Source organism: Microcebus murinus, chromosome 25 (genome assembly GCF_040939455.1).
Source record: "Microcebus murinus isolate Inina chromosome 25, M.murinus_Inina_mat1.0, whole genome shotgun sequence".
In the NCBI taxonomy this organism is placed as follows: domain Eukaryota; kingdom Metazoa; phylum Chordata; class Mammalia; order Primates; family Cheirogaleidae; genus Microcebus; species Microcebus murinus.
In genome coordinates, this window is record NC_134128.1 from 10,337,633 (window position 1) to 10,364,540 (window position 26,908).

At 36.9% G+C, this 26,908-nt stretch overlaps 1 protein-coding gene and 1 non-coding gene across 3 annotated transcripts in view; one reads left to right on the forward strand and one right to left on the reverse strand.

The window, feature by feature from the left end:
- PLXDC2 (plexin domain containing 2) overlaps nt 1–12,848 on the reverse strand; it is a 381,342-nt gene extending 368,494 nt beyond the window's left edge. Inside the window, exons 1-2 of one of the 2 annotated variants that reach the window (XM_012767347.3) lie at nt 12,704–12,848; nt 11,587–12,385 (exon numbers count right to left, since the gene is read on the reverse strand). In XM_012767347.3, coding sequence (XP_012622801.1) covers nt 11,587–11,698 — 112 coding nt within the window. In that variant the 5' untranslated portion in view covers nt 11,699–12,385; nt 12,704–12,848. Of the gene's footprint in view, nt 1–11,586; nt 12,594–12,703 lie in introns of those variants that run through there. The other variant, XM_012767348.3, reaches the window with a different exon arrangement.
- A 10,221-nt stretch (nt 12,849–23,069) lies between these two features.
- On the forward strand, nt 23,070–23,176 carry LOC142864678 (U6 spliceosomal RNA). Its single transcript, XR_012915029.1, has one exon. It is a non-coding gene; the product is annotated as a U6 spliceosomal RNA (small nuclear RNA).
- The last annotated feature ends 3,732 nt before the right edge of the window (nt 23,177–26,908 follow it).

A 26,908-nucleotide genomic window follows, 5' to 3' on the forward strand; every position in this document is an offset into this window, starting at 1 on the left:
AAGTAATTATTGAGTGCCATCTATATACAAAGCACTATAAAAAATGCCAAGAAAACAAAAAAGTGGGAGTAAAACAAACATGGTTCCTACCCTCACAGATCTTACAATTTAGTAGGGGGGATAGTCCCTGATTAAATAATTATACAAATCACGATATTATACAAATTGCAATCACTGGCAAGTAACCAATCTTAACTCAAAATTGGAATTTTCTGGTTTATGCTATTGGGAAGTCCCAGATTGCCTATATATGGCTTTAGATTTTTATCTTCCCAATGCAGCAATCCCCAAAAGATAAAAAAACAAACAAAAACCCAGACCTTCTCTCTTCCAGAATATGTAGGTAACAGTTAGAGAAGGACTAATTGGCCGGAAGTTCAAGGGAAAGGCGTATTACGAGTGGCTCTCTTTGGGACACCTGCTGAACTGTGTGGGGAAATATGCCGCCATGATAAGAGGCTCAGAAGAATGACAGAGTGGGGAGAGGACACCCCTAAACGGTGGGAGAGTAAGGAGTGGGAAAGAGATACTAAGCAGATAAAAATATCAGATGTTGGCTGTTCACGGTGGCTCACGCCTGTCATTTGAGGTACTTGTGAGGCTGAGGCAAGAGGATTGCTTGAAGTCAGGAGTTCAAAACCAGCCTGGGCAACATGGGGAGACCTCCATATATATATATATATATATATATATATATATATATATATATATATATATATATATCGGATGTTGAAAACATATAGTAAGTATGCAAAATAGGAAGAACCCTGGAAGATTTTGCAGGAAAAATAATAAATATAAAGATAAGGGTGAGAAAAATGTGTTCTTAACATAACAGAAACAAATCATTGAGTACAAGAAGCATGCTGATCTAATCGGATGTAAACTCGGGCAAGTGAATCACATTAAGACCTGGGAAAGTGTTAACTCACATCCCTGAGTGCAGTAGTAAGAGATCTTTTATATTTTTTGTGGAAAACAGTGCTTAAAAGGCTGCCCAATGATCTGTATCTGAAAATCTCTTAAATATCTAATACCAGGGAGTATTTCCCAGTTTGAATCTTTCCCTTTGAGACACCTGGAAAGCTGATTATGCAAATCTCATGGCTCTATCTCTAATTTCTATTTCATTCATTGTTTATCCATATATCCTTTTTAACTATGGAATTGTCTCCAGAGAGGCAAATTAACTAATTTTAATATTTTATCAGACAATTTAAGTTGCTGGGTTAGAAATCATTACAAAGGATTAAAATCTTGTCCTTTTGTGGTCTTTGAAATGTTACTCAAATTTACAAAGCTACAAAATTTAAAACTACTTTTGATAAGACCAGTTAAAGTATCCTTTCTCAGTTCTTCCTGTCTTAGTGTATGACTGGACCATTCGTAAACCATTCTTTGTAAATCGAATTCTCAATTCTTCACAAATGCATACAACAAATTCCATTACTGTGTAGTCAATCAATCCCTGGCTTGTCCACACATTTTTTTGCCATTGATATTTAAACCTAGCATATCATATTATAGAAATTATGATTTAGAAATATTACCCCAAAGAAATATGTAGAAGGAATGCATCAACAGGACTCTTTGTATGAGTGATAAATCTGAGCAAATACAGCACCATCATATAAACGGAATACTAACACGATCCCGTCAACAAATTTTCAAAGAGAGCGTCCTATACTTAGGGATGCAATGGACATCAGTCAGTCACAGAAGGTCTCCAATATCTGGCAGTTTACACAGTTAAGTGCAGGCACAAGTGATAACACTATTGATGTTAAGTGATATGATGAAGATGGGTGGGGTGTCCTTTGGTGAGTCACCCATCTCAGACTTGGTTCTGGGGAAGAAATGCTGGAAAAAAATCCACTTTACCAAAAACCAAATCTAAGCTGAGAGAGACCTGTAGGACAAACAGCCAAAAAAGAGGTATGTGAAGAATTTCTGAGGAGAGACAGTGTATGGAAAACCTGGGGAAGAGAAGGAAGTGATGAACTTGAACCTGGAAGGATAAACCAGGACCAGGCTCAGCATGAAAGCAACAAGAAGGCATGAGAGCATTTCCAACAGAAAAGTGACATAGCCAGATCTGCATTTTAGAATGATCTTTCTGGCTGGAATGAAGATTTTGGAGGCAAAATGGGAAGTTGCCGCAGGATAGAAAGGCCAGTGGCCTGCTGGAGCCAGGATAACAGAACTGGGGATGGAGAAAAGTCATCTGAAGTCAAACGTCAGAGCTCAGTTTTTAAAAAGTCATCTCCTTATTGGCTGTGTCTAGTTTACAAACCTCTCTTCTAAAAACAGCTTGACAAAACTGAGATTGCACCAGTTTGGTTTCCTGCTTAGAGCTGTTTTGCAATGTCCAGACAATGAGACTATCATCTGCAGAATGACTTTAAATCATGCTTGTTTTTAAAAATATCTGAAATGAATAACAGATGTTAAAAAGATAATGAAGGCTAAACAACAAAGAAATAAAACAGGCTGCCTGGCTTGTCTATTCACCCCTGATTAAAAAATACTCAGATCACTATGCATGAGTTCCAAGCAATAGCTAGTCATAAACTGTGCTGATATGGAGGTGAAGTTTGGATTTTCAAGTAAAGCAAATTATAAACCCTAATATATAAATGCCCATAGTCTAAATAAAGTCATAAATTCCATTACCTTTAGAATGGTAGCAATTTGTAAAGTATACTCTCTTTCAGTGTAAATCTCCAATGATATTGAAATTAATTAGCTAATGAACAAACATTAAGGTGAATCCTAAATCCTGGGGACTTTATCATTCTCACCAGAGCTGTTACTTAAGACATAGCAAACTTAAAACAAAGTCTTAGTTGGAACTCTGCTGGTCCAGAGATAGGGTACTAACAGGCACGCTGTAAAATTGTCATCATTTTCCACGTGTTATTTGCCTGGAACTCACCCCTCCTTTGTGGTGGTTCCTAAGAAGTGAGGTATTAACATTCCTTCTTCTAGTTGAGTTGTTCATTTTGATTAACCTATAATTCCCCCATGTATTTCCTAAGAAACAATTAGTTTGATGATGTGATAAGGAAACAGCACCAGCCCTCAATCTAGGGACACCGTTTCAACTAAAAAAGGTCACTGCCAAATAGTCACTATTAACAATTTGTTATGAAGTGCTGTGGTACTTGTTCTGGCTATTAGATGTTGTAGAAAAGAAATTACATCGTCTCCCAGTTGCTTGGGGATTCTTTACAAAATGACCCAGAGATTTAATGTGATTTGAATCAAAAGCCCAACACAGTTTTTAGCAAACCCTGAAATGTTTATTCTAAAATGGATACAGAAAAGCAAAGAACCTGCTGGAATAGCCAACTTCTAAAGGTCAAGAACAAGGAGGACAGGTTCTCCCCATCAGATATTAAGACTTATAATAAAGCTATAGTAATTAAGACTGTGATATCAGTGTAGAGATAATTATGGTTTCTTTACCCCTTTATCTTTGAAGTACATTATCTTAGCAGGACTTATTCCAGAATTTATCTTTTATAGTAGAACTTTCACAAGCCAAATAACCTAGAAATTCTAGCTCTAAATATAAGCTGAATATTTTCTGCATATGAACACAAAGGGACACAGGCAAGGATATTCACAATAGCACTGATTATCCATGCGTGGAAAATTGAATAAACCAGTGGGGGAACAACTGATTAGAATTATGACCAACCCAAATACATGTAACTGCTAAAAACAAAACAGCAAGTGATATGAGTTATTTCACAACTCAGCCTCAACCAAAACTGTTTCACAACATAACCATCAATATTTTGCAAGTCTTAACATATTAACAAATGTGACCATGATATTCAGATACAGGAACTATATTTACTCACGCTTCATGTAAAACAAAAAGCCTTCATAAAATTCATTTAATTTGAATAAAAGAAATAAATATTTAAAAACACTATATAAAAATGTAAAACCCAAGTTATGAATCAAAATGAGTACAAATTGATATTACATAAGATATATAATATCCTATGATGTTAAACTAGTATATGAAAATAAAACATTGAGCAATATCTTTGTATGTAAATAAAACATTGACCAATATCTTAATAATATAGCGAGAATACTTTCAAACCACAATGTGAAAAGAAAATTTTTTATCTTTCAAGTCAACTTTATTCTCACAGAGCATCCAGAGTTTCAGAAAAGTGTTAAAATATTCTTTAAACTTTTGTAATGTGACCAAACAAAACTCAATGACCCTTCCTGTTTCTACTCAAAACAAGAACTGAAGAACAAAAATGCAAAGACATAGTTATGTGTCTCTTATTCAATTTGTTTCCTGAAAATAGCATAATAAATACCTAAATTCCAAAAAAATATTCAAAGATGTATGTTCCCAGGACCTATATAAACACTAAATAGTCAGAATTAAAATAGCTAATGTGAGAAAATATTAACTCTTGAAACAATTATGGACATGTAATACACTTTAGCTAATCTTAAACATAAAACTACAGACAAGCAAAATAATTAATCTCAAGACAGGATTTCTTTAAATAGCAGAAACCCATATGCACTGAGATTATGACTTAGTATATCAAAAATCATTTCACATACACTTTTCAATGGAATATTTTGCAATGTAGGTTACAGTCATGTAATTTGCATACAAAACTTTCTCAATGTATAGAAGGAAGACAGCAAAAAGACAAGAGACAGCCAAAAGGAAAAGTCAGATATAATACCAGACTTGCTCCCAGCTGTGCCTGCAAGATCATCAGGGGGCTCTTTTGACTAAACAAATGAACAAAAATACACCAGATGAATAACCAAGAACATTAAGTTGGTCGTAGCTACAGTCCAAGTTTGTATCTTAGAGAGAATTAAGCAAATGAGTATAATAGATTCACCATCATCTATACCTGAAATATACCTAAAAGACTATTTCACTTCTTGAAGAATCATCATTATTTGTAAATTTCATATTCTAAATGATAAATTCTGTCTATCTTGGTTCCCTTTTAGGCTTTAAGAAAATAATTATTTTATTGGATGTTCATATTATGGTTTTAGAAAGGAAAAGTTGGGAGCTACTACTACAAGCAGATACATACACACAGATGTGTATTACTACTACCCCCCAAAAAAATCATTGCATATTGAATGTTCCACATTCCAAATGGACTAAAGAATACATTATCCTAATCTAAATAAACCAAAGTGTACTTACCAAGCATCATGCTCAAAGAGAATATATCAGCTTTATTTAGACTTTTTCTATTGCTGGACACTCCAAGGAATATACAAAATAGACGTGTAAATATTTGGATTTTTATGCAGTTTCTCCACAGGGCAAATTCTTAATATTTTCTCCATATTCTCAAAGCCTCAGTGAACAACACACCTTACCTACAGGATAAGACCTTGAGCAATATGGATTTTAAGGAAAATTTCCAGTTAATGAGTGAAAAATAATGGGAGAGGAGGATTAAGAAATAAGATTCTAGAAAAGTAAAATGAAAGTCAGCTTGCATCTTTGCCTTTGTGATCCTCTCTTGACAAAATCACAGGCAACTCTCTACTATAATAACATCTGAAGCAGAAACAGTTGAGGATAGCCTATTTTAATTTGGAGAGTAAAGGACAGCTTAGCACTAGTGCTTAGATCTGTTTGGATGGTCTCTGGAGGAAGAGATTAAAAGTCTGAACTTCTAGTAAGGTCACACAGTGTCTGACCGATGTTCAGATCTATAATCCTTAACAGGCTATGCTAATTCCAAACAGGCCCCTGACAAAACCTCTAATTCTACTTAAATATACAAATCTGTACCATCATTCCATATCTTACCACCTTTTAAATGAAAGCAGGGAAAATAAAAACAAACCAAAGAAGAAATATGAAATGAGTTCACTGTCTGTTTATAAACACATGTGTAATATTTTATACTCTCCTCTTTTCTCAGCTGTCATTCTGTGAATTTGGCCAGGCAACACATGACACAATAAATAGTGGAAGAAACTGTCTTAATAAAAGTATCACTACTTAGTCTGTCATTCTGGAGTAACTTCCTCAGTTGAACAGAATCATTGTGTGGGAGGCAGTGAGGGACGACATCCTGTGTGAACTCAGTGAAGAAAGATCTCTCAGAATGGAGTCCTCTACAGAGATAATTAAAGCTTTGGAAAAATGTGCTCAGAATAAAGCCAAAGGACTGGAATTCATCAGATTAAGAGAAAGCTGAAAAGCAACTTAATAATAAGTAACTTTACGTATTATCACAATTTGATTTTATTTACTTATTTCCCATATCCAACACAAATACAAGGTAAGATTTTAAGTGAGAAAATGTAGGAATGATAAGATGAAGACCTAGGTAAGCTAGTACACAAAATGTAGGCCAGAAGGTTTGTATACTTGTTGGGCGTGGGCCACAAATGATGCTCTGAGCTTTCGAGAAATCAAAATTTAAAAGGTAACATGTCTGGCCACTATTCATAATGTTGGGAAGATACAAGTTCAAAAGAACTGTTATCTATTATTGAAACACAAGATCTCTCGCCCTGTGTCTCACTCATTCTCTTAATTTCTCATGGCTACTCAGGGAGCAGATACTGCACAATGTATTGCAGAATGTCCTCATGTACCTCCCTGCAACAGCTACCATAACACATTTTATGAGACAATATTTTTAAAGCCTCTCTCACTGTAGTTAAATGGCATGAGGCTTAAACACAGCTTAATTCAAATGCAATTTCGCAAAAAAAAACCCAGAACTATTTAATGGTGTTCTCCTTCACTGAAAATAAAACACCACCACTGCCACTATATATATATGTATATACATTTACATACATACATATGTATACTGTATTTTAAGATATTAAATAAAGAGCATGTGTGAACATGCAGTCAGAAACCAACAGTTAAGGAGAATGATGAAATTAACTTTTTGGAAGTTTTATTAATAGAAGGTTTAATGTAAATAGCATACTTAAAAAATGGGCAAAGAACCTAAATGCATATTTCTCCCAAGAAGACATAAAAATGGCCAATAGGTATATGAAGAAGGTGCTCAATATCACTAACACAAATCAAAACCACATGGTTTTGGCTCTTATCAAAAAGACAATAGATACAAATGTTGGTGAGGATGTGGGGGAAAGGAAACCCTTATACACTGTCAGTGGGAATGTAAATTGGTACAGTCATATAGAGAACATTATGTAGTTTCCTCAAAAAATTGAAAGAACTACCATTAATCTCTCCTCTGGGTACATATCCAAAGGAAATAAAATCAGTATCTCGTAGAAATTATCTCCACTCCCATGTTCATTGCAGCATTATTCACAATAGCCAAGGTATGGGAATAACCTGAGTGTCCATCCACAGATGACTGGATAAAAAAATTGTGATATATACATATGATATATATGCGATAGAGTATTATTTAGCCTTAAAGAAGAAGAAGATCCTGTTATTTACAATAACATGGATGAATCTGGGGGACATTATGCTAAGTTAAAGAAGGCAGACACAGAAATCCAAATGCTGCATGGTCTTTCTTTTACGTGGAATTAAAAAAAAAAGAAAGAAAAGAAAAGAAAATCATGTCATACACTTTAAATTTATACAATAAAAATTTAAAAGTAAAAAAGAATAAAAAATGTATAAAAGAAAAGGATGTTAGATTAAGAACATGAGCAAACATTCAGTCAGAAACCAGCAGTAGAACACATTTTTTGAAACTTCTACCTATTAATAGCTTGAAGGTAAAAGGTTTAAGGTAAAATGCATCCTCCAGAAGCATTAGGGTAGTTTGGCAGACCTTTGTATCCTATGCTTTGGTTTTAAACTATTATTCTGTGAAGTTAGTCTCTATGTTTATTTATGTCTTATTGATAGAAAAAGTCTTGGTATGGGTATTATAAAAAGTCTCCCAAGATGTCATTTAAATCAATAGTCCAACTTGAACTATAGTTCTATCCAGTTCAGTTCAACAACTACCTACTGCATGCCTACGCGGTAGATGCCACAGTAGGTTCAGAAATAAATGACAATAGACACTGACCTCAAGAATGCGTCGACTGGTCTAATAGAATATATGAGAGAGATGTAGAAATGGAAAGAAAAGAAAACCCTACAATATCAAGCACAGGCAAGCAAATGCCTTAAAGAAGGCAAAGAGTGCTCTGACGGTTCTTAGACAACATGTCCTTTTGTGTGTGGCAGGGTGAGGGGGGTCACTTGAAATAAGCCGTTAAGAAAAAGTAGAAGATAGATGAATGGCGATGGACTTAAAGAAAGAAGAACAGGAGGAATGGCAAAGAGGTAGTAACACATGGCATATACTCAGGGAAGATAAAGGAGCTCATTTGGTTACAGCTAGGGTGCGAAAGCGAGGCCCGGGGCAATGGTCTTACAGACCACGGGGGAGAGACTGTATTTAGCATGGTAGGGAAACAGCTGAAGACTTAAGATCTCATGATCACAGTTGTTGATCAAGTCCTTCCTCTTTAAAAACAGTACTTCTGCAATACAAGATAGCTTTTAGAAAGAAAACACAGACACAACTAATTGAAAAGGACATGTACTTTCTATATCTCTGCACAAGAGTATCTGATTCTTGCAGAGAAGAAACCTGTTTGGAGCACATTAGCATCTTCCATTACCAAGTTTTATTCAAGCATGTTCTCCCTGATAAAAGTCTGTGTCTGAAGATCACACTTACATGTGCAAATTATCTTGATTATAATTCCAAACCTCTATGCATACATCCATGAATGAAAAACTTATCTCCAATATAAATGTTCTAAATTCACTAATGTCTCGGTCCAAACTTACTCACCCAACCTCAAGTGTCAACCTGTATCTATGCTCTAAAGGAAAAAAGACTCTTATATTTCAAATTTAAAAAATTTTTGTATGCACTCACAAGTCATGACTTGATAAAAATAATTAACCTGTCTTTGTGCAATAATCTTATCCATGTCCATTGTGTAGGAAATATCAACTTGAATTAACCCTCTGTTAATAACATTTTGCTCTAGGTATATACACAAAGAGAAATCTTACACTAGTATCTCAATAGGCACAATCTCATAACAAATTCTACAAATTAGTAATATTTCAAACTTAATTGTTTAATTCCAGTGAAAGCATAACAGAAAAATATCCAACCAGAGAAAAAACTAAGATAAGCATAAATAATATGCTAATCATAAACTACTTCTCTTAGAACACAGACACATTAGAGAAGGGAAGAATAAAAGAAATTAGCAGTTTCTCTGCCCTCTGGTGGGCAATATAATCAACTGCAGCATCTACTAAAGTAATGCATAATAAAATGTTCCTGTTATGAAATCAGATTTTTTTTCTGTGCCAAAATGTCTGTAATAAAAATCCTGATTGCTACATGCCAAATTTCAAGAATGTTGGACATTTTTTCCAGTATTAAACTTTTAAATATGATATTTTACAAGAAAACTAAATTTTTCTTCTGTTTCACCTTGCTATTTTTATATATTCAGTAAGCTGACCATTTCATTCCAAGATTATTTCATAAAAATATATGTAGATCGATGTCCAGGAAAGAAGATACTTCAGTTTGTAATGAAGTCCCCCCAAATTTGCCAAGAATTTAAAACTAATCCTTTTTTACTCAATGCTGTAAATATATGGGTTTCTAGAGCTGATTTCCACCAGAAATACTGAATTCATTTAAAATACCAGTCTATTGATGTTGAACATTTTAAGTATTTTACATTCTCCACAGCAAAGACTCTTAATTATTTGGCCAGTCTTACAGTAGGATGAATTTCATCCTCAATTTCAGAACTAGGAATAGCAAATGTATTAAGTATATACATAAATATATATTTTTTTCTTTTCTCAGTAACATTATCACTGAAAAATGTTTAGAAAAATAAAGACTTGCTGACCTTTCTTTTCTTTTCTTTTTTACTGTAAATGTATTATTTACTCACTGTGCCAAAGAACTTTTTAAGCAACTTGGGATGCATTTTGGCACACACATCCTCCCAAGCTCCTTTATGATAAAGTAAATTGCTTTCTTTAAGCATTTGTTTATTCCATGAATATGTCCATAAAAACTACTGTTGCACTTTTTAATTAAATGTTATTTCCCAGAGAGACAAAAGTATTATTTTTTTCAACCAATGAAATATATCAGAAGAATAAACAGAAGGTATGATTTACTGCCATAAATAGTCAAGAACAACCTATGTCCATCAATGCAGAACCATCATATGTGACAAAGACAAATCAACACACAGGAACCCTGAATTTTATTCTCAGCTTTAAAAGTGTTGTCACCATGTTGCCCCCCCCATGCTCCCCAACACACACACCTCCAATCATAAATAGGAGAGCAGAGTCAGTATCTGAGCTTTCTCTATAAAAACTTACACCAGGGACAGACATAGTGTTTTGATTATCTTGTAGGTCTCAGTTTGGTAAAATTTCATTCAAGAATTTCCTTCAAGATTCACCGTCCTTGGAATCCCCAGGTGCCCTTCCTAACCTTCCATCTGTGACTTTTATGTTTGACTGTTGAGGCTGCATGCATACTTTCTGGGGAATCATTTGCCATCCTCCCTCTTCCAAAATTAAACACACACACCATCAAAACAGGACAAAATTGATTATCCTAAGCAGAAAGTTTTCTTTTTTCTTTTCCCTCCAAGTGCTTTTTGCTCATTTCACCTCCTCTCCAAGTTTACCCGAGTTCACAAATTTCTGACAGGATCTCTTTCTGCCCATTTCCTCACTGAAGGGCAGAAGTGGGCAGCAGGCACCCAGTTCGCAGTGGGCAGGGTGATCCCCCCGGGGGCGCGGCTCTTCGCAGGACGCACACCTGGCTGGAGCAGCCGCCCGAGCAAGGATGCGTAGGCAGGGGATCCTCGCAGGGACAGTGTCAGGGCACTAGGAGGAACCCCCGGCACGGCACGTTCAGGCCTGTCAGCGAAACTGGCAGGCGGAGGACAATGGGGCCAGTGGTTGGTCTCCAGAGGCACGCCCGCCCCCACCTTTCTCACCTCCTCCCCACCTCTCTGCTGGCCGCACCTACCCCGCCCCACTTCCAGCTCCCGTTTAGTCCCAGTTGGAGAGAGGGAACTAGTGGGGATCGCCTGGGGTAGGAAGGTGCTGCCACAGGGAATTTTCTTCTGCTGAGGGGAGACCTGTGATCCCTGGCTTTCACTACGTCCCCCACGCACTCGCTTAGTTTATCCGGCAACAAGGAAGGAGGAGAAGCTGGAGAGGAGACAGCCTAGGGATGCCAGCTCCTGGGCAGGTATCCACAGAAGGAGGTTTGATCTCACAGCGGAGCCCCACTTGGGGGAATGGTATCACCCCCTGCCGCCCAGGTGAAATACGCTCCAAAGCCTCAAGAACGCCCCCAGTCCCCAGCATCCTTGTCTTGTCAACCTTTCTCCCCATTTGGGAAGCTTAAGTTTACACGAAAGCAACTGCAATAACTTTCCCAAGGGCAGACAGATGAGGTGGGGGTGGGCTGGGAATGGGGGTGCCAGTGAGGTCCTCAGCTGATCACAAAATCAACAAGGGAAAGCGCATCTTACCATTGATCTGGTTTCCGGGCTTCCCTTCGGCGAACAGAAACCCGTCCATTAAAAAGTGGCAAAGTAACACAACTCCTGCAGCGGCCAGGTCGGCCCTCGGGAACCTCGCCATGCCGCCGTCGCCACCTCCCTCCCCTGCCCCGCCAGTCCTTCCCCGGCGCCACCGGTTCTTTAGGGCTCCCGCTGGGAACAGGGGCGACAGGGCCAAGCGCTGCCCAGCGGTCTTGGTGGGAGGCCTCGGTAAATTTCTCTGGGATTTCACACCGGGGAGGCGAGAAGAGGAAGAAGGGAGTGCGAGCAGGAGCGCAGCCCTCTCTGGACCTCCGGGGCTCTCTTTGCAAGTTGCCACACTCGCAGCCCTCACCCGACACTGAACAACAACTGCGGGGAAGAAAGGCCACTTGCAGCCGGGGCTCGCAAACTGCCGGCTCCCTACAGTGGCAGCGCCGCCCCGGTGCCCGCTGACTCTGACTTCCGAGCCCCCGCGATGCGCTCCACTGGGTTCAAAACAGATCTAATTCCACAGCCAGCGCTGCTGCCTCCTCCACATCCGAGAGGGCTGTTGGCTCTGAAGGAACTTTCCTCAGTCGTGGGATGGCCCCGGCGGGAGGTTTAGGTTTGCGGGAAGGGGGTGACTTATGGGCTGGCGAAACCCCTCCGACAAGTTTTTCTTCTTTTCTTCGCCCGACGCTGGGCGCGCGTCCTTTCTTGCAGCCGGAGGGATGGGCAGCCCCAAAGAGCAGAGCCCTGGAAAGGTTCGGGCTGCAGCAGTCTGAGGTCTGAAGCCAGGAAAAATGTGCTTAAAAAAAAAAAAAAGAGGAAGAGGAAGAAGAAAGAAAAAGGGGGAGAAAATCAGGTTGAAACCTATCGAGAGGGGGTTCCTCCAGGCTAAGGAGGAGGTGGCCCCAAGCCCCCGCTGAGCCTGGGAGTTTGGTGGCGGAGGAGGCGCCGCCGTCGCCGCGCTCCCCCGCGCTCCTGCTCCACACTTTGGGGAGGGAAGGCAGCTCGCAATTTGCCAGATCTGCCGCTTCACCCTCCTCCCTCCTCCCTCTGCCCTCCCCCTCGCTCCTCCAGGCTTCTCCCACCTTCCTCCCCGAAACCAGCAGCCAGCACCGACCTGTCCAATGGCTGCACTTTCCTCGGGGCTGGCAGAGGAGTCGCCGACAGATTAAGCCGGGGGAGCCCGGCAAGGGGGAGTGAGAGGGCAACTCCAGCCCCGCGCGTCCCCGGCAGCCAGCGGCCCAGAGCACTGGCAAAGGCGGCGAGCCGGGAGAGAGAGGAGGGGAGCGCGGGGCGGCACCTCCGCGCAGCCGGGGAGCCATCCCCGCAACCGGCTCGTGCCCTCTGCAGCCCCGCCAGAGGCGCCCGCACCCACCTGGCTCCCGGGCCGCCTTTGCGCCCGACCGCGGGGTGGAGGCTTGGAAAAGGGGGTGGATTCCTGCACAGCCCGGGCCCGAGCGGGCGCCCGCCGCCGCAGGGTCTCCCTGGGCGCTAACGGGTTAAGTACAGTTCGCCCTTCCGGGAGGGTTTGTCTGACCGCGGTTGGGGTGTGGAGCAAGCACACCAGAGCCAGCTGAGTTACTGAGTCCGAGGAGCCCCCTCGGACCCCAGACCCTCGCGCTGGGTGGTGGAAGGTAGCGCGCCGCTGAGGGGTCCCGCCGCTGCCGAGGCTTTCTTTGTAAAGTGACAGCGGGAGCGAAAGCGAGAGTTTAAAGGAACAGGAGGCCCATTGAATTTCCTACGGGGGCTTTTACCGGCTTTCGTTAGCTAGTTTGTTTTTGTTTTATCAGCTCGCAGAGCGGCTTCAGAGTTAACCCTTTCCAGTCCTCTCGTTAGTTTACATCTTATTTTGCATATAGTTAACCTTATTTTAAAGGGATAAAAACAAAGGAAAGAAGCAAAGCGTTATTGGTTGAAAGTACAGATTCCAGAGCCAGAATGCCTCGGCTGGAATTTCACCTCCCCCACACTGAGCAATTTACTTAATGTCTTAGACTCAGTTTTCCATCCATCAAATGGAGAGAATTTTAGTAACGCCCTTATAAGCTCGTAGCAATTAATTAGATGAATTAATACCGTATGCTTTTTAAAAAATTAGAACATTGCCTACCACAAAGTATAATTCTTGAAGCAAGAGAGAGGGAGACCTAAGTCAAATAACAAATGTGCATGTGTTCTAAATTCAAAAGGTCCTGTTACCCTAGTCTTGTCCGTTCCATTCCATGCTGTTAAGAGTTTATGAATACTGTTGATCACTTGTCATATAAAAACGCACTAGAAGTGGATCGGGATAAACAATCTCCTCAGCAAATATGATGTCCAAAGAATGGCTCTCTCATGGGAAACAGGAAATATAACATGTTTTCCCTAATCTGATGCTAATTTGCTCATTTTTGAACAAATATACACATACACGCAAAAACACATATGTTGTGCCTACACCTTTTATTATGCCAACACCCACCGTGTCTCCTGAATTTTTTCCCAATTGATTTCTTCTTCCCTACCAAACTTAGGAAACCACTATAGTTCTTTTATTTCTGCTAAACCAGGAGTGTTTACATCCTTTGTAATGTTATAACCAAATTTGAGTACCTAGTTATAATGTTTATAACCAAATTTGAATACCTATTTAACATCAAGTTTGGAAACTGAATCTTCTAATCAAAACTTGACTGTACAGTGGACCCTTGAACAACACAGATCTGAACTGGGTGGGTCCACTTATATGGAGATTTTCTTCCACCTCTGCCACTCCTGACAGCAAGGCTAACCTCTCCTTTACCTCTGCCTACTCAAGCTGAAGATGACAAGGGTGAATGAAGACCTTTCTGATGATCCACTTAATGAATAGTAAACATATTTTCTCTTCCTTACGATGTTCTTAATAACATTTTTTCTCTAGCTTACTTTATTGTAAAAATATAGGATATAATACATATAACATACAAAATATGTGTTAACTGACTGTTTATGTTATTGGGAAGGCTTCCAGGCAACAATAGGCTATTGGTTAAGTTTTTGGGAAGTCAAAAGTTATATGTCAATTTTCAACTATGGTGGGGTGGGGTGTTTGTGTTGGTAACCCGAGTTATTCAAGGGTCAACTGTAGTTTAATTGATGTTGATTTTTTTGTCTGCAGCCACAGTGAAGTCACTACCTCATGAATCTACACAGAAAGCTTTCTAAAACTTTCTGTACAACTCTAGTCCCATTATATTGAAAATTATGGGGAACCCAGCAAAAACCATCTCAAAAAAGCACCTCTTTTTTTAGCCTGGGTTATTTCTCCTGCTTTCACAGTAGAAAAAACAAAAATGGGTGTTTCCTCTTTCTCTAAGAAGAAACAAGTCCCCACTTCTCTCTGCTATCATTTTCTTTCTTTTTTCCTTTATTATGTTATGTGCTTATTCACAGCATTCCTTTTTCTTGTTGCTTGTTGTCAGCAATGGTTTGTCCTACTAACTGAAGTTATATACCTTTTATAAGTAGCAATTTAATGCCAAAAATTGAAAGGGAGCTAAATGATAACTGAGTCATTCTGGAGAGATTTTTATGTGATTGTCTATCTCACAGGTGCTGCTTATTGTTTTACTCCTCTATCAATCTTGTTCTGAAGAGCTGCACACATAGAAAATAAGTACTTAAGTGTAGGAGAAGATACAGGTAAGCACAAATCAATCATGCTTGATGATTCAGTGTTCACAGCTAAATAAGAAAAAGCATCATAGATTTCAGTTTCTTGAGCAAAAGAAAGAAAAAAAAATGAGAAAAAAAAAAAAGAAAAAGCATCATTGTAATAAACTCAAGCTTTGATAATCTGCCTTAAATTTCAACCAATAATTATTTGTAAAAATATATTTTGCCTTTACATTGTAGCAAGCAATAAATAAATAAAGTGTATGTAGGACAGTATGTTCTGAGTGAAATGGAAAAAGTTGATTACTCATATAATTCTGGCTAACATAGTGTATTTTGTGGCCTAAATTATTTGGGTTTGCCATATACATTTCACCACAGTAGAAGTGTCTATTCCAATTTTGCAGTGACAAATTAAGTCTTTGTGGGAAAAGTTTCATCTTCCATCTGATATGAGAGAGGTTTGTAATGAGTGGAAGTCTGTTTCTATTTACTATAGATACAGGAGTAGAATTGCTGATTCTTTTACTCACTGGCTTAATTTTGGCCAATCTCTCAAGGAACAAATGAATCAGAAATTGCAAATGAGTAGCACTTGGGTCTTTGTCCATGGCAAAGGTTTGGAATTCACAGAACACTCTCTTAAGATCATGTATCAGAATCATTCTCAACAACATAAGACACTGGGCAGACATTAGCACCTGAGCTATTGTCTGTACAGATTTCAAACTTGTTTGCAACACTTTGTCTCCACCAACCTTCAGAGAGAGCTTTTACACATTCCAAGTGCAATACTATCAGTATAAATGTATTTATAATTAACCATCTCATCCTACCTCAAGCTTTAACCATGTTGGGTTTCCTAGGACCTGTCCAAAATTGAAACTTGGCTAACAGGATGCTCAAGAAAACAGCATGCTTACTTGGAAAAAAAGTAAGTTGCAATACAGGCTATGGAGTACTCAACATTATAATATTTTCTTAAAATTATTATTTCAGGAAATGCTTTTTGTCCATTTTAACAGAATTTGTTAAAAACTTTCTACAATTGCCGGCAGATAAAAGGAAATTGCTATTAGTGAACTGTTTTTATTCAGTCCTAATATTATGACCTTTCCTCTAGGTCTGTAGCATTTCCTCTCCCTCCTCATTTGATAGGGCTAATTTTTTGACCTCTGATGTACAATTACAAGACTCATTTGTTCATCTTGGCTGACCTGCTCTCAGAATCAACTGGGATTTTATTGTACTATTGATGGATATTTCAGCTTCTTGTGCTTTATCGTTTTAAGTACAATATGCTATCAATAGGGTGTTTTGAATAAAATAAGCATTAAAAATTTTTGCCCAACAGTGGAAAGCACTCTTTTTAATAAGAACATTTAACATTCAAGAATACTTAATGCCTTTTAGCCCCATATCAATATTATATTTACTGTTTAGATGAATTAATGATATAGGTACATTCATAATTAAATAATATCCTGCATTTAAATGGCATACATTTTTATACTGTCTTCTTTCTGAATCTTAATAAGCTAAAATGCTTTTAATCAGCAAAGTACAAAAACTGTACTTTGCAACTCAAGTAGTAGAAAATACTTTCTTTAAAGTAAAATAAAATTAAACACTACATTCTTAAAAAGGGTAAGGACATTATCTTAGATTTCTTTTAAAATGGCAACAGTTGGTCATAGAAACATAGACCTTATTCCTAAATAGGACTCAAAGGTAAGTTAAATTCTTGAATTTTACCAAAAAAGAAAGAAAGAAAGAAAGAAAGAAAGAAAGAAAGAAAGAAAGAAAGAAAGAAAGAAAGAAAGAAAGAAAGAAAGAAAATGAGCAATGGCTCAGCAAGCACTTAGTGAATTAAAAAAAATGAAATAAACATGTTAGAGAATATGCTGTACAATGCACAGTAATGGAGCATGTGGAAAAGTTCTCAAATGTTTACTGTTGTGGGATATAACTATCAGCCTTATATCCTACCATATTTTTCTGAGCTGATAAAAATACCTAAACCATAGGAAACATGTCTCTCAAATGTCAACCCAGGAGAAGCTGTACTTCTCCAGAGCCCCTGGTGGAGGATGTTACTCCTGGCACAGATCACGTGGCTTTTTGTGTTGGCTGCCAGAGTGCTGTGACTCACAGATACCATCACTGCTGGTATCAGCCCTGATAACTTGTACTGCATTTCTTTTCCTTATCTTGCATTCATCTTGTTTTTGTTTTTATTTTTTTATATTAGTTGGCCAATTAATTTCTTTCTATTTCTACTGAGACTGGGTCTCGCTCTTGCTCAGGCTGGTTTTGAACTCCTGACCTCGAGCAATCCACCCGCCTTGGCCTCTCAGAGTGATAGGATGACAGGCGTGAGCCACCACGCTGGGCCCCATCTTGTTTTATTTTGCCCAGAAAATTTCCTCTGTTTTTATTTCCATCTTTACTATATGAATTTTTTTTATTGGGACACAATTTACATAGCTTAAGATTCACCCTTTTAAAGTGTACAATTCTGTGGTTAATTTTAGCATACTCACAAGGTGGTAAAAATCAAAACTACGATCTAATTCTACAACATTGTTCTCACCCCAAAAAGAAACCCCATATGCATTAACAGTCACTCCCCATTCCCCTCAAACTGTTATCCACAGTGGCTGCACCTTTTAACATTTTCAACAATGTACAAGGGTTCCAATTTCTCCTCATCGTTGCAAGCACTTGTTATTTTCCATTTTTAAAAAATTTATAATCATCCTAGTCTGTGTGAAGTGGTTTTGATTTGCATTTATCTATTGACTAATGATGTTAAGCATCTTTTCATGTGTTTATTGTGCATTTACATATCTTCTTTGGAAAAGAATCTATCCAAACCCTTTTCCATTATTTAATTGGATTTTCTTTTCACTGTTGAGTTGCAAGAGTTGTTTACATATTCTGGATGGTAGACTTTTATAAAGTATATGAATTGAAAACATTTTCTTTCATTCTGTGGGTGGTCTTATCACGTTCTTAATAGTGTTCTTTGAAGCACTTTTTTATTTTGATAAAGCCCAATTTATATATTTTTCTTTGGTTATTTTTGCTGTAGGTGTCTTATATAAGAAACCCATGCCTAATCCAAGGTCACAAAGATTTACACTTGTATTTTCTCCTAAGAACTTTATAGTTTTAGCTTTTACATTTAGATCTTTGATTCATTTTGTATAAATTTTTGTATATGTTGTGAGGAAGGGGAACAAAATTATTCTTTTGCACATGGATATATAGTTGTCTCAGACATTTGTTGACAAAAATGAATGATGCCATTGAATGATCTTGGCATCATTGTTGAAAATAAATTGGCCACAGACATGTGGGTTTATTTCTGGACTTTCAATTCTATCCCACTGATCTATATGTCTGTCCTTATACTATAGTACCACACTGTTTTGGTTACTGTAGCTTTTTGGTAAGTGTTGAAATAGGGAACTGTGAGTCCTCCAACTTTCTCCTTCAGTTTTTGTTTATCTGGGAATGTTTTACCTTTTCTTTCATTTTTGATATATTTTTCTGGTATAGAATTTTTGATTGACAGGTTTGTTTTTTCTTTCCTTTTTCCCAGCTCTTTGAATAAACCATTCCATTCCCCTGACTTCTGCTTTCCATAGTTTCTGATGAGAAATAAATAATCTTATTGAGACTCCTTTATATTTGATGAGTCATTTTCTTCTTGATACTTTTAAGATTCTCTATTCTTCAACAGTTTGATTATAATGTGTTTAGGTGTGGATCTCTTTGACTTTATCTTAGTTGAAGTTTGTTGAGTTTCTTGTATTATATATAACTTAATTATATTTTTATCAAATTTGGGGAATTATTGACTACTACTTTTTCAGATATTCTTTCTGCCCCTTCTTTGTCTTTTCATTCTAGAATTCTATTGTGCGCACATTGTGCAAACAAACTTGATGATGTCCTATAGTGCTATGATGTTTATTTTTTGTCCCTCAGACAGGATCTCAATTGATTATCTTCAAGTTTTCTGATTCTTTCTTCTGCTTCTTCCTCAAATATGCTGTTGAAACCCTCTAGTGAAATTTTTATTTCAGTTATTGTAATTTTTAATCCCATAATTTCTGTTTGGTTCCTTTTCATAATTCCATTGATGAGACATTATTCATGAGACATACCTTTTCTAAAATACTTATTTAGGAATAGTTTCTTTTAGATTTTTAAACAAATTTAAAATAGTTGATTTAAATTTTCTACTAACACCAACATCTGAGATTCCTCAGAGATAGTTTCTGTTGATTCCTTTTTTTCCCAATGCAGGCACCAAAAATTCTTAATTTTATGCATGTCTCATTATTTTATTGCTGAAACCAGACATTTTAAATAATATAATATGACAACTCTATAAATTATATTCTCTCATATTGCCAGGGTTTGTTGTTATTGCCTGTTACACATGTTGTTTGTTTAATACATTTTCTGAACTAATTCTGTAAAGTCTGTATTCTTTGTCATGTATGGCCTCTTAAGTCTTTATTTGGTTAGCCAAAGGGTCAACAAATGATTAGACAGAAATTTCCGTAAGTGACTGGATTGAAAATTTCTCTGTCTATGCCAAGAGGCTCTATGTACATGTTGGGGTATGCCTTCAACTTGGAACCTGGCCTGGTAGTTCACAACTCTGCTTTAAGCCTTCACTGCCTGCTTGTGTATAGCCTTATGGTCAGCTAGAAGTAAGTTCTTATAGGCTTCTAAGGTCTTCCTTTTCTATAGCCCTATGCATGCAATGTGGCCTTCTACATTTCCAGGAATATGTTGGAACTTTTCAAAGCCCATATAGACATCTCAATCTCCAGTTTTTCCTTTTAAGCTTTTTGGTTAGTCTGTTATTTGCCCCATTAGTAATCAATCTCCCCAGACAGCCACAAAAGTAAAACTCTTGCCTGTAATTGTTTCTCACAAATGCCTCTACACCCAACCTTCATAAGGCTTTTAGCACTGGAAATGCACCAAGTCAGCTATGTAAGTTGGTCTTCCTGGGATCCTTCAGACAGGTGAAATAAAGACAGATCTTTGAGAGTCTTTGAAATGGCTCTAGCTCTGTTCGTCAGCTCCAGTTGCTGCCAAGCTGCACCAGGAATGCAGACTATGATTTTTCATGGCTACCACTGAAGTAAAGTGTAGGGAATAGTAGAGAGTATGATAAAATGCCACAAAATTCACTGTTCCTGTTGAGATTCACTCTTTCTTTTCTTGAATAAACAATCTCTGGGTTGTTCCAGTCCTTTGGTTAATTTCCAGAATCCTAAAAGAGATGATTTTTGATAACTTTTGCCAGTTGCTTTTTTAGAGGAGCAAATTTTGGAGATCCTTCCTCTCCCATGTTTGCTGATATCATCTCTGTACTTCATCTCTGGATGAAGGAGACTAATACACAAATAAATATGAATGAATCAGTTTAAAGCATCACAAGCAGATACGGAAAGTTCTAAACATCTAGTTTAATTTTAACATTTAAGTAAGTTAATTCTTTTAAAATATGAGGGGAGAGAATAGTATCACATTTGTCTATTCTTTTCATTTAAGAAAGTTTATTAAGAGATTAAAGAAACACACCTTATCTCTCTCCTACCTTTCATATATTTTTGTTTTAAAATTTTAATATGTCATAACAGAAAATATTCTTATCTTTACATTCATTAACCCTATACTGCCTGTTTCCACACAATGTAGCATTGCCAACTACTGCTTAGCACCCCTTTGCATAATTAACTAAATAATTTTAGCTAAATAATTATTAAGTTTGAATCTGTAAGATAAAAACAAACTACTTACATGGAAGTTGACTTCTGGGTTATTAGGAAATTTAGCAAATAATTTAACTAAATTTAGTGATTTATTTTCTTACTTGACTTCTTATAAAAGTCATTTACTTCTTGTAAAGAAATTAAAATCTGTTATTAATCAATTTTCAACTACTTTAAAAAGATAAAGAGCATGTTATAATATCCTGAGAATTTCTTAAAAGAGGTAAAATCACCTTAAATTTCTTTATATTTAGATGTTCATTAAAATGATTCATTATGATGATTAATTTTTTTAGATAACAGCTATTTAATGCTAATCAATGTTGGCTTCAGCCCATTCTTTTGTGCTTTTCCATACTCTTTCTACTTGGATTTCACCATGTTTCTGAAGTGACCCTAGGATTTTGAATGAACTAAAGACACTTCAAATTCTCTAAGCTCCTTTTTTATTGTGATAAAATATACAAAACAAAATTTACCATCTTAACTATTTTTAAGTATACAACTCAGTGGCATTAAAATTTTTTACACTGTTGTGCAACCAACAGCACTATCCATATCCAGAACTTTTTCATCATCCCAAAGTAAAACTCTGTTCATTACACAATAATCCATTAGCCATTCCCTGTAGCCCCTAATAATCACTATTTTTAGACTTTATGAATTTAACTAATCTAGTTATCTTTTATAAGTGGAATCATACCGTATTCATCCTTTGGGGTCTAGCTTATTTCACTTAGTTTAATGTCCTCAATGTTCATGCATGTTGTAGCACGTGTCAGAATTTCATTTCCTTTTAAGACTGAATAATATTCTGTTGTATGGATATACCACATTTTATTTATTCATTCCTCCACTGACAGACATTTGTCTAACCTTCTTTCTTGAGACTGTTTCAACAAAAGCAATGACATATAATTAGTCTGTATGCTCAATCAAGAACTGAGTTGGGGCCGGGTGCAGTGGCTCACACCTGTAATCCTAGCACTCTGGGAGGCCGAGGTGGGCGGATTGCTCGAGGTCAGGAGTTCGAAACCAGCCTGAGTAAGAGCGAGACCCCATTTCTACTATAAATACAAAGAAATTAATTGGTCAACTAACATATATAGAAAAAAATTAACGGGGCATGGTGGCACATGCCTAGTCCCAGCTACTCGGGAGGCTGAGGCAGGAGGATCGCTTGAGCCCAGGAATTTGAGGTTGCTGTGAGCTAGGCTGACACCACGGCACTCACTCTAGCCTGGGCAACAAAGTGAGACTCTGTCTCAAAAAAACAAACAAAAAGAACTGAGTTGGGAAAAAAAAGTATGCCAGCAAGTTAAAAAAAAAAACGCATATAAATTCCTTAGGACACATGCACATATTATATACCCCATCTGTATGGCTAGTACATAAGTAAAATTGAGTTTTCATCTATTTACTGGATATGGACCCAATACTAACTGCTGACTAAAAATCAACTTTCACCTGATATTTTATTTCATGTTAATATGTGCTGTGTAAAAATCTATATTCTCAATATTAAGATTCATTAAACATAGCACACACCAAAAGTCTTCAGGACTACTTAATAATATATTTTTTATGGCACTAATTTTACAATAAACAAATTTTAATTTGCTAAGAGACAAATTAATCCTGTTATTTTTTAAAAATCCTGTTAATCTAGTTTCATTCTTTGTTCTAGCATAGCCTTCTATTGTCACTTCTTTCTGAATTTTCCCAGCAATACGGTTTTTCCTTAAAGCCCCCCTTTATTTCCTTAAATACTATTTAATATCACTATTTTTTAAAACTAGAGATTGCATTTCCATTTCTATTTCTTTCTTCTTTTATCCTCAAACAAGAAAATACCATAGAGTTCATTTACTATAAGTATTATAATACTGCTAGGAAGGAAATTTAATATCAACTCAATTACAAATATGTAATATTTAAATTGGAAAAATGTTATTAGATTATCACAATTGCAGCAGCCTTTATTAAGGAATGAAGGCCAAACCTCACACGTGACACAGATAATTAAAATCAACATATACAGTGCTCGCTCTGGCAGCACATATACTAAAATTGGAACGATACAGAGAAGATTAGCATGGCCCCTGCGAGAGGATGACACGCAAATTCGTGAAGCGTTCCATAAAAAAAAAAAAAAGAAAAGAAAAAGAAAAAAAAGAAAGAAAAAAAAATCAACATATACAAGAGACAGAATTGCTCATGCAACGTGATGCAAAAGCTTGAGAAGGCAAGAAAGGGGTGTGGTGGAAGTTCTTTCAGCTGTATATGCAGTCACCTGAAACTTGATTGCTCCAGCAAGTTTCTACATACCCACATCAACAGGCTAATTTCAACCATGGGCATCTCAGGGATTCTTAACTATACCCTTTTTTTGGTTTGGATGAAAAGGTCCTCAAAATTTTTTAAGAAATTGTTTATTTCTCGTGTGATCCTCAGCAGATCTGAGTATTACTAAAGTTAAAGATGATATTTCCGTTCCTTTTTGTGTTTTTAAATAAATATTAGATAAGCTCTATTATACTAGAAGAGAATTAGTGGAAAAATACATAAGAAATCAGTTTGGAGCAATCAAATGGACAACTCCTCATTTTAATAGAAAAATTTGAAAACAGCTTTCAAATTGAGTTGATGGAAGCACAGACAAATCAGGTATAAGACTCCTTTTCACAATGTATTAAGCCAGATAGAACTTTTCAAGAGAGGAAGATGCAAAGTCTTGGTTCAGAAGACATTGTGTTCCAAAGGTCAAAGTTTGTCATTTTTAATTTTTGACATGGAACATATATTCCCATAGCAAATATGTTATATGTTATGAGGTATGTCAACATCATACTAAGTTGCCAGGGCAGTCTAAAATATGTTTTTGGTTTATAATAGTACTGAAATTGTACTGATTTCAGAAAATAATTGACAAAAGAAACATAACTGTTAGTATTATATATTGAATGCACACCTAATAACATCGTACTAATTAACCAGAAAAAAAAAGATGAAGGATATTTCAGAGAACATGTGTTAGTATTACATTGATGAAATAATAATATAATTAAAAATCATGAGAGCAACAAAGTAATATGTCATTTTCAAGTTAATATAGTATTGTCCACTTTGAGCTTTCCTGAAAATTCCTATTGAGTTTGTCAGGGTCTGGCACTTTCAAAATTGCAGAATTGGGTTGCCATTGTATTTTTGTGGTGGAAATTAAGTATTATTTAATCATGATTGATTCACTGAAATATATATTCAGTATTTATTAAAATTCTGCAAAAGATGAAGGAACAGTGAAACTCAGGTATTCTCTGACCTACTTAAAATGACAAGCAAATCACATTATAATTTGTGTATTAAAAGGCAAATGAAAGCTTTAGAATCTCTTAGAGCATCCAAAATTTTAATAAATGCTAATATGCTATTGTTAATGAATGCCTTTGTCATATAACTGGAAAAGTCTATTAGTTTCTTTTAATACTTAGAGAATTCCATTTATTATTAAAGAATTCAATATCCCCATTTTTTTCTAGCTCTACAGAATTCGGTCTGACATAGTTTACTACCTGTGTGTATTCTCTCCCATCTGATTTAATTCTCGTTGTCCTGATTAGATCATCCATCATTTATAGGATGATTTTTCTCCTTATTGGTTTTTGGGAGTGCCTCCCTAGCTTTAACTATTTATTACTTTCTCTTTCTGATATGTCACTTTGAAAATATTTCAGTGACTTTCTTATTTTAAATTTTTCTAATAGCATTTTAGCTTCAGTTTATTTTTCAATTTTTTTATTCCTTATGCTTTTTCTGTCTTTTCTTCAGTCACTATGACTTAGGTTTTGAAATTTTGGATTTCTATGTCTACTTGGGACCTTCAATAAAATAAGCAGCTTCCCCAAATAAAAAAGTTTGGCCCTATATTGTCATTATACAACTTGTAAATATTCCATATCCTCTAAATCCTGTGATACCTAGGGATAACAGTTTTCTAATGTATTGGATTAAGATGATCATATTATCAGCTACTTACTTTTTCTTGTTTTATGATTAGAAAATGTTTTGCATAACTCCAAAAGACCATTTAAACTTTTTATTTGTGTAGAAGGGAAAGAGATATATTATGCAGGAACTTGAGGATTCATTTTTGAACTTACCTGATGAAGGGTGACCAAGATCAAAATCTAGACAAGAAATATTTGCACTGCAGTACAGAGGTCATATACTATAGCTATTTTCGCAGTATATGAACGTGGGGAGAGTGTGTATGAAGGTACAAGGAACAAAGAACCCCGTGCTTGAATGGAGGGAAGTTCACTGCAAGATGAAAATGAAGAGGGTGCATTTTAAAGACTCAGAAGGAGAAGCTGTGAGGATGGAGCATGCTCTGGATAGATATGTACATTAGCAAATGATGATCACGGACAACTGACATGTGACAACTGACACAGTTTCTGGAGATAGCACTAATGAATGATTCCAGATACAGGACAGGGAGATAAACATGATCAAAGGATAGTTATGGAGTTACAACCACATAACGATCCTTTTCTCCATTCCAAGTGATACCCCAGAGTCCTAGTGTCATTAACTAACCTCATGACTTGTGAAGTCAATCTTGTAAACTCTAAAATTGAATGCAAGATTAATAATGGCAACTTGAATTGATACCTGAATTTTCATTTGAAGCATGATTTTATTTTAACAAATGTGATTCTCGATAGGATGAGCTCATTGTTATTTCTTGCATGGCTGGGGATATTTGAGGAAAAGGAGGCTATGTAGATAGAGAAAAAGATGATGTTATAATTTTGTATTTGGGAAACAAAGAAAGCATACTTTTTAAAATACAAACTGCAAAAAACAACATCTTCTCAGCTAATGGGGATATGAAAAAGATAGTTATTCTTAACTGTGACTGGGGCCTGTAGCTAGCATGCCCTGGCCAGGAGGAGATGCATATAAGAATTTTCTTGAGAAAGGTGTGAGATTTTTATATTTATCAAAGGAGGACATAAAATAACAATATCAGAGGAGGACATAAAATAACACACAAAATAATATCAATGATGTATAATGACTAACCCAGTGTTCTCACACAACTGTGTGCACAGTGAGAATTTAAGTTGTTTTAAATGGCCTGGTATAAAGTTGGAAATTGGTCTAATCAAATGATATTTAATAATCTATAATGATTGCCATTATTATGGGTAGTTGATGGGATTAAGACCACTAGGACTTAGGGATGGTATGTCTGAGGCTGTGAGAGGATAGGAGGTGAAGGAATTGCCTAAGCAGAAGCCTGAAATAAGTGCAGATGTTAACTGCCTAGTTGGGGGCATATATCAGCGATCTGGGAGTATAGCAAAGCATGCTCCAATCTTAGAGCCTAAGGGATCTCATGCATGAAAAGCTGCAGGCAGCCTGACATGAAAACTTCTCATGGCTGTGGAGGTAGATTGCAATATGTCAGCCCAGAAGAAGAGTCTCAAGGCTTCCATAGTGTTTGCACCCTGGGACAAGTTCCTTCTCTCCCTTTCTCTCAACAATGCCTCAGTTAATGTAAAACGAGTCTCCCAGTGGGAAGCATGTAGTTTCCATGTTTCTTGTCAAATGAGTCACAGCTACTGACGTTAAAGATTGATATCCATGTACATAGCTTGAGCATGGGATAAATCAGTTTACCTTGATCAAAAGGGTTGTACCTACTGAAGAACTGTGTTTTTCACTTCTAGAAAGGAGAAGGAAGTTAGCTAAGACACCTTGTGATTTTGGGGGGAGCTCCGAAACCTTTGATCATTGTATCCCGTGATTTTTTCACGAGATCATTGTATTTTGCAACATGGCAAAGAAAATAAAAAGCAAGTGCTGGGCTT